This window comes from Notolabrus celidotus, chromosome 17 (assembly GCF_009762535.1).
Source record: "Notolabrus celidotus isolate fNotCel1 chromosome 17, fNotCel1.pri, whole genome shotgun sequence".
Taxonomy (NCBI): domain Eukaryota; kingdom Metazoa; phylum Chordata; class Actinopteri; order Labriformes; family Labridae; genus Notolabrus; species Notolabrus celidotus.
Window position 1 is genome coordinate 14300860 of NC_048288.1, and position 14199 is coordinate 14315058.

Below are 14199 nucleotides of genomic sequence, written 5' to 3' on the forward strand. Positions count from 1 at the left end.
GGCCTTAATCAGCAACTACACCTGTTATTAAGTCACACCTGGCTGTAGCTTTTATTTACAGTCTAAGGGCTGCGGTCATTGTGGGAGTCATTTCAACTTTGAAAACTACTCTGACTTTAGGTAGGGGCGTCGTAGGGGGGGGACTGACTACCTAGGGCCCAAGTGGGGAGGGGGGCCCATGACATAAAATGTGTTTTCTTCTGTTCTTTTGTTTTGTGATAACTGCAATAAGATAAATACAATTGTCTGAATAAATAAACAAACATTCAGAATTCCTTTCTGGAAAAAAAAAAAAAAAAGGGCAGTCTCTGTGAGATGCACATCTCCTGCCTAAGAGGTTAGATTATACCAAATAATGTCCCCTTGTTGTTATTCAACAAGTCACCTGGCTTCAAATAATCTTGTTAACAGAGGAGGACAGTCTAAAGGTTAATATTGTGCAGTTACATTTGGAGAAATTGTAAATATATATATATATTGATATGTAGCTTAGATTTGAGTCAGTTAACCAGGATAGTTTTAAGCATATTCATTTTTCTTAATGCAAATAAACTAGTGTTATAGCAGCAATGTTATATTTTGTTGGGTTGGCTTTGGTGATAGGGCCCACTGAGATATCTTTTCAGGGGGGCCCAGAATTCCTGGTGACGCCCCTGACTGTAAGTGGCATTGAAATGTACAGTTGTGTACTTATTTACAGGAGGCCTACTCTAGTATTTTGAATTATTTGTTTAAGTACGGCTACGCATGTACGGTGGCTGAGAAGTGTCATGCAAATTTACAAAAGATGAAACACTTTTACAAAGTTGGAGAAAAATTTAAATTTTGGAAAAAAAATTTACATTTTATAAAACAAAAACAGCAGAACACTTTTACCAACGCCAAAACACATTTTCATTTAAGAAAACAAATTTACAAAATGTGTTTGAAAATAAAAGACATCTGTAATATGAAACCGTGCAACAGCTAGAGACATAATACTTTTCACACTAACAACCCCGTTTCAACTTAAATATTTTGATTCAGACACCGCAAAATGTGTTCCTGCCAATCACAGCTATATCTGATTTGGATTTTCAAAAAAAAAAAACATTTGAAATTGAGTCTATACATTTATTTTGTTAATGTCAAATATATATGAATTCCCTGTATGTTACATATTTTTTTATTACAGATGTCTTTTATTTTTAGAATCTTTTGTACGTCCCTTTCTGTCACAATCTGCAGTTGTAAATTTGTTCGGGGCTTGTAAAAATGTTCCGCCACTTTTAAAATTGTCTCACTGTTTGTAAAAGTGTTTCTGACTTTGTAAATTAGTTTTCTTACATGTAAATTTGTTTTGGTAAAAGTGTTCAGCTAATACAATTTTGTTTTATGAAATGTAAAAATGTTTTCCAAAATGTAATTTTGTCTTCAACTTTGTAAAAGGGTTTTATTCTTTGTAAATTTGCATTGAACTTCCCAGCCACCATATGCATGCCTCTACATGCTGAAACACCTGCACGTCATAAAAGATACCCCCCAGAGGGAGTTTGTCCTGATTCCATCATTCCTGTGTTGGGTTTATAGCATAATGTACATATTTTAGGTTGTACCAGTAGATGACCATCTTGGTCCACTTATAGATTAATGAATACAGACCTCACATATTGATGATGATCCTGGAGCTCCTCTCTACAGCTTCACACTGGCAGTAATGTGTCTCAGTGCCTGTAAACACACTTTGATGCATCAGATCAGTGGAGATAACAAGAGCAAAGATATATACATTTTTAAGACAGTTCTTTGCTGTATCTAAACATCATGAATCTTCAGTTCTGGTGAAAAAAACATGAACATACATCAAATTAAAGGGCATTACAAATAACCTTTGGGAGTTTTAAACTGCAGAAACTGGAGCATGAAGTGATGAACCTTAACTTAAATGTTGATAGTGGAGTTTTTGTCACTCCTTCTCAGGACTTCGCCTCCATTATATTTACTTCATTTATTTCAATTTAAGTTACTTTTTTAAATTTTGCCCATAAATGAGATCATCTTGAAAGATACAGTAACCTTCTGCATAATCTGTAACATTTTAAGGCTGAAGCTTAAATCTCAATTCATATAATTTACTGATAATGTGACCCTGACGTGGATCAATGATGTTAAATGTGACACTTAAGTTATACTGTTATTTAAACTTTAATTTTCTTACACTGTAGTATTGCTTATTTCAGCTGAGCCAGTAAATGCCTATTTACAAACTTCTTCCACAAGTCTCTGTGCAGTGTACTCAAATGTACATGCGATAGTTTACCTTTGCTTCCTTATTAAAAGTGTTGTAAATGATGCTAGCCCTGTCTGATATTTACACAGAAAATCTTAAAGGACAGTTTTTGAAATAACAATTTATTTAAATGTTGCACAACCTTTACAAAATTAACAACAGAAAAAGAACCCTATAGAAAGCAGATTAATATACTGCCCCCTAGTGGCTCGAAACAAATGCACAATTAGAAGAATACAACTGAAGTCATAGAAAGCAAAACATTTTATTAAAAGTGGTTTGTTTTTTTACCACATTTAATCATGGAAGTCATGGCCGAGTCAAGATCAGCTAAGTCCTCTAAATATACACATCATATATGTACATAATAAAAAAAGGGAGGTCATTTACATTGGGTCAGACAAACACAGTTATCTATCTTTTATGTACATATTCAGGAACTTGAGGGATTTTACAAACGATGGAGCAGGTTTCAACCTCAGTCTAAACTTTCTGCTAATATCCTGGTGAAGCACAGAACTGAAGGCTGAGCTGAGACGTTTTTGATGCTGTATGCGTGACCTGTGTGAACAAAGGATCCATGGTCAGAAACAAAACACACAGTTTACTATTTTAAAGATACTGAAAAAACTGACACTAAAACACGCTTTGATGCATATGTGGAGGGATATCAGACTCACCACATGGCACCATGAAAGATTGTCCTGGGTTGAAGCGGGACTCTTTGCCGTTGATGGTTACGCTCACCGAGCTCGTTAATAAGTTAAAAACCTTTAAAGAAAAATATGGAATGAAAGAAATAAGTTAGAAAAGAAACCAGATTATAAAGAGTCATATGAGAATGAAGCAGAACAAGTGCACTGACTGATGTGGCGCTGTGATCCACCATCAGAGGCTTCTTCATGAAGGAGCCCAGCAGGATTTTCCCGTTACAGATGCTCCCACAGTTCAGGTCGACCAGGAAGCCAATAGCTCGGCCCTTATGGAAATACCAGTCGAACTGGTCTGGGGTGATTTCAGGACTGCCTACGATGATTTGAAACAGTGAAGAATTATTCAATGATGAGCGCTTTTATTAACACAGTGTGATTCAAAGTGGGATCTGGGCCGACAGAGACTCTGAAAGACTGAGGTTTCACTCTTTTTCTTGTTAAACCTTTTAACCTGCTCAACTCCAAAATCATGTCAGAGGCCCAGTAAAGATGTTTGACTGAAGAGGTCTTTTCTTTGAGGTCACTGGGGTAATGATTAGTTTTAATCAGACATGATGTTCTCTTACTATCGACAGAGGCGGACCAGAGGTTCTTGAACCACTCGGTCAGGTTGGCCTTATCCTTTGGCTGTAGGACCAGCGGTTTGAGCGGAGGAGCGCACAGATCTGATGCAGAGAGAGCAGCTTGGACTGTGGAAACAAAAAGGGTAAAAAGCAAGATGTCTTTACTGGGATCAACTGAAAACACCTGTTTTTATCACGTAGAACAAAACCAATCAAGGATCAAACAATTAATAGGACACCAGCATCAATGCGTAAGAACATGCAAGTTGTTTGCAATCCGTATTGCAACCTACAGGAGTGTGTGTTTTTGGTGTGTGCTATCCAAAGGGATTTCAGTTTGAACAGATAATCTAGAATATTAATGTAATCTTTGCTCACTGAAGTTGAGCCTTTCTGACCCTCAGGTGTGCAGAAATCACATTTTAAATACAAATATGTTCAAAAGTAAATCAGCCCTCTTAGTGGTATCGGCCATCACAGGCAGTATCAGCTCAAAAAAATCCGACATCCCCCCTTGTGTCAAATAAAGTCTTCATACCAGATTCGTTGTCTTCCTCGTATTCTTGCAGCTCAATCATGGAGGACGGCCCGCTTCTGTGAGATTTCAAACTGCACAAATAAAGATAAATGATTTAAAGAAAACTGATGACGATATCAGAAGTTTATGAGGGACAGATATTCAGACTTTCTCCTTACGTGTTCTCTGATTGACACTTGCTGTCCTGGGGGGACTGGAGAGAAGGAGGGCTGTTGGACTCGACAGCCTCCATGCTGAGAACCCCTCTGACACTTTCATCAGGTACTGAACCGTCACCAGCATCGACCTTAAGTGTGTTCCTCTGCCCTGCTCCTCCGCTGCTCGTCACGGTCAGGCTCTCTGTGTTAGAAGTGAAGATGTCTTTGAACGTGGCCAGACAGCGCCTGATTGACTTTGGAGCCGACGGCTTTGCATTCAGAGGAGACACAGAAGCGCCCCCTTGTGGTTTCGATGAGACTGCAACATTGCCGTTTTTAGGAGTCCCGAGTTTAGACCTGTTCTGTTTGGTCTTCTTTTTTCTCTCCTTCTGGAGTTTTGGCTCCTGCTGCGGAGGCTGAGGTGAGATGTTCTCCACCTCCTCTGTCGGGCCAGCAGCTGCCCACCAGTTACCAGGAGGCTTCCTCCTCCGTTTCTCTGACTCTGCTGCTCTGAGCTGCTTTCCTGGGCCCCTGGGAGAGGGCAGCACTGGTGGGTGTTTTTCAGTGGAGGTGTAGACTTTTTGAAATACCTGATCCCCTGAAAAAAAAAAAAAAACACACACATCTTAGTCAGCTCCAAGGATTAGTGGTTGGTTTTTATGTTTTTGAAAACTCACACTGATAAAAGTTGTGCCTCACTTTAAACTACAGATGTCAAGTTACCATTTAAAAACACAACACACACCAAGTTTATAAACAGTGTTGGAACAAGACAGAAAATACCTGTTCTGAGGCTGCGGTCTCTGTGTGTAAGGTCCATAGGATTCGACTGATCACCCCCGTCCTCGTCAGGCACCTCGTCCTCCTGCCCCCACTTTTCCTCCCGCTCTGCCTCGACCTCCTCTTCAGTTGCTTTGATCTTGACTGGTGTGTTCTTTGTTCTGTTTCTGTTGTTGCTCTGTTTTGCCTTGTTACCTTTAGCTTTCTTTGCAACGTGGTCGGATGACGACACGGGCTCCCTCTTACCCTTCCTCTTTAAAACTTTGTCTTTTTTAGCCGTCACAGGTGGCGGTGCTGCAGCGTTGATTCCCTTGATCTGCTTTGCTGTCTTGACTGGCTGTCTATCTGTAGCTTGTGTCTGCTCTGGGCTGGTCAGCCACCACTGTCTGGTCTGCTTCCTTCTCCTTTTCCCAGGTGCCTGGTCGTTCTCAGCAGAACTCCTTTCAGAGACGAGCGGGAGGTTGTTCTGTTCATCATTTCCGTCCAATGGAGCCGTCGCTGTTTGTGCTTCAGAATCAACAACTTCTCCGTCTGTGGGAAAATAAACGATGTTGTATTGAAGTTTACATCTTTTAGAGTGACTTTGAAGAATACTTGGATGAGTTTCACTCTCTATTATTTATTCTGACAGTTTGGCGTAAGCAGGTTACTTCTTAATGACTATATTTGGAAAATAATACATGACCATATATGGTGGAATCCAGTGTTCTCTTGTTTTATTTGTCTGTCACAATAAGAGTTAGATTTATAAAAGTAGGAGTTCCTCACCTGATGGAAAGCCCCAATCTTCTAGATCTCCGCCCTCCTGTCTCGGTTCCTTCACAGCCTCAGCAAACACTGCCTTCTTCCCTGCATCCGATCCCCGCACTACTTTTCTGCTCTCCTTTAAAGTCTTCGCTCTACCTCTCCTGACATTTTCTTTCCCTTCTTTTAAAGGCTTTACTTTCTTTATGTCAGGGGACTTCTGAGAGTTCTGTTTCGTTTCAAAAGCGGGCTTTGAGTCCTCTCTGTCCCTGCTGGTTGTGTCTTCAGGCCTCTGTGCTTCGTCTCTCTCTTTCAAAGGAACCTTCTTGAGCCGCTGTTTCTTCTTGGTTAGTATTTCTTGTTCGACTAAGTCGACTGCAGGAGAATCCTCAGGACAAGACATATCAGGAGTATCATTTCTGAGCTCAGGTTCCTCATTCTTCTTTCCTTTCCCCTTCGTCTTCTTCACTTTCTGACTGGAAGTTCCCAGTTTCTTGTTTAGCGGCTCAGCTTCCAGCTGTTTCTGCCCCGTCTCTGCTGCTCTCTCTTTTGCCCCCTTGTCTGTGGAGCTGTCTTTGTCCGCGCTGGACGTCCTACTCTGTTTCTGTTTCCTGCTGGTGGCATTTTTAGTCGGGATGGAAATCCAGAGCGGCGTTTCATCCTCCAGAATCAGGAAATCATCCTTTGGCTCAGGAGGCGGAGTGGATACTTTTACAGGTGACAGAGACTTTCTAGAACTGAAACACAAAAATCATTTCATGTGTTGTAAAACAAAAAGGTCCTTAACTTTGCCTCTTTAATTTTCAGCTGTTTAAATTTGTACCTTAAAACACCTATGCAACAACTTTAAAGGTGTACGCTTTTTACAACTCACCATGGAGGTTTGGCCTGTCCAGCTTCTCTCAGCCTCTGCAGGAAAGCTGTCATGTCTTTTCCCACACGGGTGGAGACCTCCACCTCCGGCTCCTTGTTAACACTCTCTGAAGTTTGACGGGGAGCTTCAGGTTCAGGCTCCTGTCTTACTGCTGGAACAGGAGGCTCTTTGTTTTTCTGACTGAGAATCAACAAAAATAATAAACAGACATGATGCACAGTTAAGTCACATGACATTTCATGTTTCATTGGAGACTTCTCAGTTGTGACTCAATCCATTGGTGCATTTTGCAGTCATTTTATCACATACCTATTCCTCATAATGAATGTCCAGTTTATTATTAGAAGTTAACCCCTGCATTGATCATAGCCCTTCTTCTCTTACAGTCTTAACGTCATATTTAAAATGCAGTTTATAGCTCACTCAGCATTTCTTTAAGAAGTCTTTGTCCAAATGCAGATCTTAATACTGTCTTCATTTGTCCAGCGTCTCAAAATCAAAGATCCACAATAAAATTCCTTGTATGTGGGCTTAGATATGTCGCTCAAAACGCTGCTTGCCTCCTGACTGGTAAGAAAAGGAGGAAGTACATGATCACACCTGTGCTGCGTGCTCCCCATTGGCTTCCAGTCCGTCACAGGATTGATTTTAAAATTGCACTGTTGACGTACAAGGCCCTTAATGGATTGGCACCATCCTAGCTCGAGCACCGAGTTCAGCCAACCATCTGCTCCTGATGTGCCTAAAACTGGGCTAAAACCCTGGAGAGACCAAGCCTTTTCAAAAGCTGCCCCAAAGCTCTGGAATGGCTTACCGCTTCAATTACGATCAGCCCCCACTGTTGACTGTTTTAAGTCTTTGTTGAAGATGCATCTCTTCTCTTAGGCCTTCTACTTGAAATGAGAACATTAATATCCTGACTGATTTTTATTTTTATATAAATATGTTGTGTTGTTTATTGTTGTATCCATGTACTTTGGCCACCACTGGTTGTTTCAAATGTGCTATATAAATAAAGTTGACTTGACTTGACTTGACTTGACTTGACTTGACTTCAATGAAAGGTCCTGTAGCTTTAAACCTTAAACACTCATCACTACTTACCCGTCTGTTTTTCTTTTGCCCTCCGGAACAACTTTTGCAGGTTTCTTGGGTGTTTGTTTTTGGACTGGCTGACTCTCTTTGCTGCAAATCAAAGATCACACACACATGAGTCAAATAATAATAATACTGAAAAGCATGAGCAGGGCAGATTAAGGTCAATCATCACAGCATAAAGTAGATACTGTTTACTGTAATATATATTTGCGGGTGTTTGCAGTGAACTTATCATTACACTGAAAATACAAAAAGGTCCTTACCAAACTCCCTGCATCTCTTTTTTGCGGCAGGACATATTGGGTTTGTTTAAAGCAAGTTTAACAGGAGGAGACTCCAACTCAAAGTCATCACTTCTAGAGGAAATGAGAATGATGGAAAAAAGCATGTTTTAGATGAATAAGTTCAAATATACTGGATCATTATGTTTGTATCGGGGTAGAGCCGGGCGATATTGAAAAAGATGTTATCACGATAATATTTTTTTCATATCAGTCGATATCGATAATTTTCACAATAAATATCAAATCATTCTTTTATATCATTTTAAAGGGGACATATCACGCTTTTTTCATCAATATATATTGGTCTAAGAGGTCCCCAAAACATGTCTTTAAAGTTTATGCTCAAAAAAACACTTTGAAATCAGATTTTGGCATGCCTGAAAAGCCTTCTTCTTCATTCTTCATCAGAACACTCTGTTTTCCCTCTGACCACGCCCCCTCAGGAAGTGGATGTGCCTCGGCTCTCCAGCACGTTGATCTAATGTTTACATGTTGGCTGAATATACACGGCTGCTCAGAGATCACGTTACTTCAACCCTCTGAATCTGATCCTGACGGAGAGGCGCCTGTAGCAGGACCTTTCTGAAGGATTGGTCATAGATTTAGTGTTTCTTGTTGTTTTATTTATCAGTATGTAGATGTGTGTCTTGGTACACAGCTACGAACATGTAGCTATGCTAACTAGCGCTAGCACTTATCCATGATAAAAAATCATCCACTAGATCTTCAAATCTGCAGACGTGGGGAGTAAAACCGACCTCTGCCAGAAAGGCAGCAGGACCTTTTCTGAAGGATTGGTCACAGATTCTGTGTTTCTTGTTGTTTTATTTATCAGTATGTAGACGTGTGTCTTGGTACACAGCTACAGCTACAGCTATGAACATATAGCTATGTGGCTATGCTAACTAGCGCTAGCACTTATCCATGGCAAATAAAAATCATCCACTAGATCTTCAAATCTGCAGACGTGGGGAGTAAAACCGACCTTTGTGTATATTAAGACAGCCTACAACTAGCATGCCTCCCTCCTAAGCTCCTTGTTACCACACATTTGTGCAGGTAATGAAAAACGGAGGAGGGATTCAGTATTATTTTATACAGTCTATGGGCTGAACAAGCTCCGAGCTCTGACTCCGTGACAGACCGGATATTGTTGTTACGTAACAAAAACACGGATGTCTGAAACGGCTCGTTTCACACACATTTACAGAAAGGTGTAGAAATCAGAACAGGGGCAGAATGGATTTTTTTCATTCTCAGGGGGTTTGTAGACATGCCAGGGAAACATATTTCAGGTAAAGAACCATTAAAAAGTCAATTTTGCATGATATGTCACCTTTAAAGGCAAGTTTTCTTGTATTTAGTAGTTTGAAAATAACCAATACATCTTAACTAATGAAGTTTAGTGGCCTCTCTTGCCAAGCATGTTTTCACTCAGCTTGGAGCTGGTAGGTTTTGCGTTTTCTTCAGCGTCACTGTCGCTCGTTTCAGCTGTATTTACAAACGTCAGAACACCTTAAAGCCTGCCTACATCTTACCCTGCGACATGATTGGCTGTTCCATGCTGACTTCGGTCTAATGTTGGGTGGGAACCATGGACTGTATGAAATATGGACGTAGTATCCGTGACGTCCCCCATCTGTTTCTGAAACGCTGTTTTGTGGCCAATGCTGATATCAAGTGATTGTGACGTAAAGAGGCGGGCTTTGAGCCTCCTAGCAAACAGCTACAGTGTTCCCGCCTGTCAGTCAAGTCAGCTGTGCCTCTCATTGGAAGACTCCTAATCTCAATATCTTCAAAATTGCTGTGTTAGAAAATAATTCACCCCCCTCAAAGTGTGTGCCGATCCAGAAAGGAGCTATCCAGACTATACTCGTCTTTTGTACCAGACTGTAAACATGTTTATTTCTGCTCTAAAGATTGCCTTTTTTGGAATTGGTTTGTATGTGGTCCCGGTATTTCAGGAGCCAGCCTCAAGTGGATCCTCAATGAACTGCAGTTTTTAACACTTCTGCATTGGCCTCATATTTTTAGACCGGAGGTTGCCGCTTGGTGGGAACTAGCATTTAAGACACATTAGCGCCCCCTCCCTTTGCAGTGGTTGGGGGGTGTTATTACAAGTTATAATATATCAACGTTTCATCATACATTTGTTATATCTATATTGAGAATAATTATACCACATTAATTATCGTTATATTGCCCAGCCCTATATCAAGGATTTAAATGAATACAATAAAATACCACTGACAAACACAGATCGTCTCTAGAAGAGTTCAACAGAAGACAAGTAGGTAGAGATATACTGACTTTTGGGATTGTGTTTTCTGCCTGGGTGCAGGCTCTATCTTTGCCTCTTCTTCTTCTTCCACATCATTACAATCAAAGAGAATCGGAGACACAACTCTGTCTTTTTCCTTGTCCGGCTCTTCACGCCCACGTCCTAAAGCTATGTTTACTTCGATAGGGCTGGATGTCTTAATCGGCCCATGCACTTTGAATGGGATGTCCAAATCTGCAACAAGAAAAAACACACAACTTAAAATGTGCAAAAGGACAAGAAACATAACGCCACATGTGAGGAAATAAAGAGTGGCAGAGTATTTCCTCCAAGAAAACAGGGTTGACTCTCTTACCCATGTCTGGTTCAGGCCTGGCAGACCTTCTGGAAGAATTCAGGGCATCTCCTTCAGGACCCTAAAGATTACACAAACATATTTGATCTACTACTCTCTTGAACTTTTTACCAGGTGAGGACAAGCATAATAAACCGTTAGAGACTTTTCTGTAAGATTATACAGATGATATACTTTTATTACGTAACACAGGAGCAAGAAAATCAGGCCGTCTTGACCGACTGTACGTTACCCTATGGCTTCCAGGAGGTTTTTCCTGTATGTGACCTTCCTGTGGGACTGATGAGACTTTTTTCTCACTCTGATTTTTCTGATGATCAGAGATCTGGAGCTGAGGAGTTGGAGGAGCGAGGTCAACCTCATTAGTCGAGGGTGAATCTATGAAGGATATAGTAAATACAGGTTAGTGTTATAGAAATGCAAAACAAGCTGTACGTTTTTAAGGAGAAAATAATCAAGCGCATCTCACCCAAGTCATCAAACATTTTATCAATGTCTCCCAAAGTCAGCGGCCCCATCCATTTTTTAGGCTGACTGAAAACACAAATGTCAGATTAGGATTGTATCTTTAAACTCAACATGATGATGTTCCCTTACAGCTCTGAGACACTCAATGCCGTGACATCTGCATGAAACATTTTAATGTGAACACGCACAAACAGCCAATTTAGAGAAGTCTATACAACACAGAGCTGCAAACATGATCTGAGTCAGCTTGATTTACTCACACTATATTTCCTTTCAATACACAACAATATTTGTAATTTAATGAAATGTGACAAAGTGAATTATGAAGCACGTATCTAAAGCATGACTTATAGGTTACAATAAAAACACACTGAATTGGCACTGTTGACAGAAATCAGCCTTTATAATAATAATAATAATAATCCATTTTATTTAGAAGCGCCTTTCAAAACACTCAAGGTCACTTTACAGACAAATTAAAAGACAATAAATAAAAACAAGGTGATAAAATAAATAAAAACAAGCAGAGTCACACCAAGTTAAAATGAGGCAGTGAAATTAGACAGGGAATGCAGTTCCCAGTTTCTCCAAATGTAGTGCATGTTATACGTCTGATCATTGATTTCATGATGGCAAAGTAGAAGCCCTTCATTTAACTGCTATTCATGTTTTTTTATTTAACTTTAATGTAACATATCAGTCTGTGTCTTTAAAATCAAAGATTGTTTTGTAAGTAAAATATGGGCAACAGCAAATTTCTATATAGTGCATCACTCATCACTCAATTGGCGATCAGTAAATACTTCACAAATACTGAAATCATTTTACAAAGAGTAAAATAAACACATAAAGACTTCCTGCTGAAATATGCTTGGATAAATGTAGGTGCAACAAGCACAAAAATAAACAATTGAAAGAGCCATACAGAGGTGAGGGTGGGAAATGGGTGGGTGGGGTGTTAAAGCAGCATTTTATTTTATTTTATTTCTTCACATGATTGCAGTTGATGCATTCATTAGATAATTCAAACTCAAACTAGTATGTGTGTTAACTAAACTAAAACCAAGACGAGAGAGCACATTACTTCTGTTTTAATGACCCTACACAGGCTGCCCATTGCTTTTAGAATAGATTAAGGTTTTACGTATCACTTTTAAAGCACTGCATGGCCTGGCCCCTGAATATATATGTGATCTGCTGTCACCCTACCAGCCCGGGCGCAGCCTCAGATCCTCAGGCAGGAACCTCCTTAAAGTTCCCGTCACGAAGCTGAAGTCTAAGGGTGATCGAGCGTTAGCTGTGCCGGCTCCAGGACTGTGGAACGACCTGCCTGAGGATCTCAGGCAAGCTGCAACAGTATCTTCTTTTAAATCACAGCTGAAAACATATTTTTATCCAAAGGCCTTCTTGTAATATTATTTTATCCACGATGCTACATTTATTTTTCATCTATTTTCATTCACTCATCATTTTATTGTTTTACTGATTTTAATTGTTTTATTGTTTTAATTGTTTTTAGTAGTTTCTCTTTTAGCTGTTCCTCTTAAATTGTCTTGCCAGCCCATATATCTCCCCCATGCTTTGTTCTCTTTATTGTTGGTTTTTGTGATGTTAAGCACTTTGTAACGTCTGTTTTGATAAGTGCTTTATAAATAAACTTTATTATTATAATTATTATTAAGTACATTAATTATTCATTTTCTCTTCATGATTCTTTAATCATTACTTGCATTTATTTTCTTATTTTTCTTACTATTGTTACTCTTAATTTAATTATCATTGTTATATTCATTGCTTTATTCAGCTATGTATCTGTTTACTTATTAGACGTACATCAACACAATTATTTTATATAATATCATTACCTTTTATATCAATTGTATTTGTATGTGTGTATGCATGTATGTATGTACAGTATATATAGTTATTATTTCAATCTATGTATGTATATATTATTATTATTATTATTATTTATTAGTATTTTTTATATATATATGCATTCATATGACTATGTTTAAAACATGAAAAGATGTTTGAAATAATGGACCTGTATTGTAAAGTTTGCGTTTTGGAAATAAGAAACAAATCTTGAATAAAATAAAGAACTTTTCCACATTTACCTTTCTGTGTTGGTGAGGTAGCACAGTTTCCTCTTTGGCCTCTTCTGCAAACAAAATAACAGGAAGGATGTTTTTAACAGCTCCGACAGTGATTCTGTCAGTTTGTAAGCAAACACAGTTAGCAATGTAGTAGCATCACAAACTACAGCCTCCGATATTCACGGCCAAACATCTTTCCAGAATAGTCTCAGCACACTGAACTACATCAAACTGACTTTGAATCAAAGTGGAGAGCCCCTGCTGCGTAGGGGAGACGCGGAAGTATAAATCAGCCTTAAGAGGTTGTGTACTGGACACACTTCAACACAAATTAACAGGACTACGTGAACGTTACAGCCCCACTTCTCTCGATTAGGACTAAATATGACTGAAGTCTACAACCACCTTTAAAAGACACATTTAATCCTGTATTTACTCACCAGGGTGGGGTACTTTGTCTCCATTATTCAGGTCTGCAGGGTGATTCTGACTTTCAACGGTAGAGTCAACGTTAGTTACAATGGTGAGATCGGATTTAACAATGAGATAGTAACCATTCTGTTCCAAATAACCGCTTTTACTCCGTTTCTTTGAGTTCTATCTGTAATAAATCCAGTAAATAACTAGTTTATAACCTCAATAACTCAGATATTCCGCCCAGACGAGTGCCAACGTTAGCTTCAGCAAAACAATGGCGCTGTTTACAATTTATAATATCCCGCTCGATGTGAAGACCCGGGTTGACTGAACCCTCAGTTCAGTCTTACAGGAAGAACTATTAATAACAGGCTGGCGTTAACCTACAATATACAGTTACCTACTCCTTGTGGGCATTCCAGAAACTAGTAGCTGTAAAACATTGAATAAATGTAACATTTACACAAAGATACTGAATGGTGATGCCTTTTCTTTATGGACTATTGCACGGACTTCATGCCTGAATAACGTGCTCAGGAACTCTTTAACCCACGCCTTTCTTCTTCTTCTACGTTTCAT

The 14199-nt window shown here is 39.4% G+C and overlaps 1 protein-coding gene across 2 annotated transcripts; it reads right to left on the reverse strand.

The window, feature by feature from the left end:
* Positions 1-2515: 2515 nt before the first annotated feature.
* si:ch211-161h7.4 (neurofilament heavy polypeptide) lies at positions 2516-13938 on the reverse strand. Of its 2 annotated transcripts, none has more exons than XM_034706360.1 (17): positions 13644-13938; positions 13225-13268; positions 11106-11170; positions 10869-11014; positions 10637-10697; positions 10311-10515; positions 7980-8069; positions 7723-7803; positions 6619-6798; positions 5769-6481; positions 5004-5531; positions 4242-4818; positions 4084-4154; positions 3549-3671; positions 3135-3295; positions 2950-3040; positions 2516-2830 (listed from the first exon to the last, which is right to left on the reverse strand). In XM_034706360.1, the coding sequence occupies exons 1-17, from the start codon at positions 13665-13667 to the stop codon at positions 2748-2750; spliced, it is 3243 nt and encodes a 1080-aa protein (XP_034562251.1). In that variant the 5' UTR covers positions 13668-13938; the 3' UTR covers positions 2516-2747. The 2 variants fall into 2 exon arrangements, with proteins under 2 accessions (XP_034562251.1, XP_034562249.1); XM_034706358.1 differs by having other exon boundaries at positions 7980-8072.
* Between the last annotated feature and the right edge of the window lie 261 nt (positions 13939-14199).

Bases quoted from the DNA above. Each gene is read 5' to 3' on its own strand.
- si:ch211-161h7.4 (XM_034706358.1), bottom strand. From the start codon at position 13,667: ATGGAGACAAAGTACCCCACCCTG. The intron at 10,516-10,636 runs GTAAGAGAGTCA...TTCTTGTTGCAG, and splicing joins CAGGCCTGAACCAGACATGG to ATTTGGACATCCCATTCAAA. The intron at 6,482-6,618 runs GTGAGTTGTAAA...TTTGTGTTTCAG, and splicing joins GGACAGGCCAAACCTCCATG to TTCTAGAAAGTCTCTGTCAC.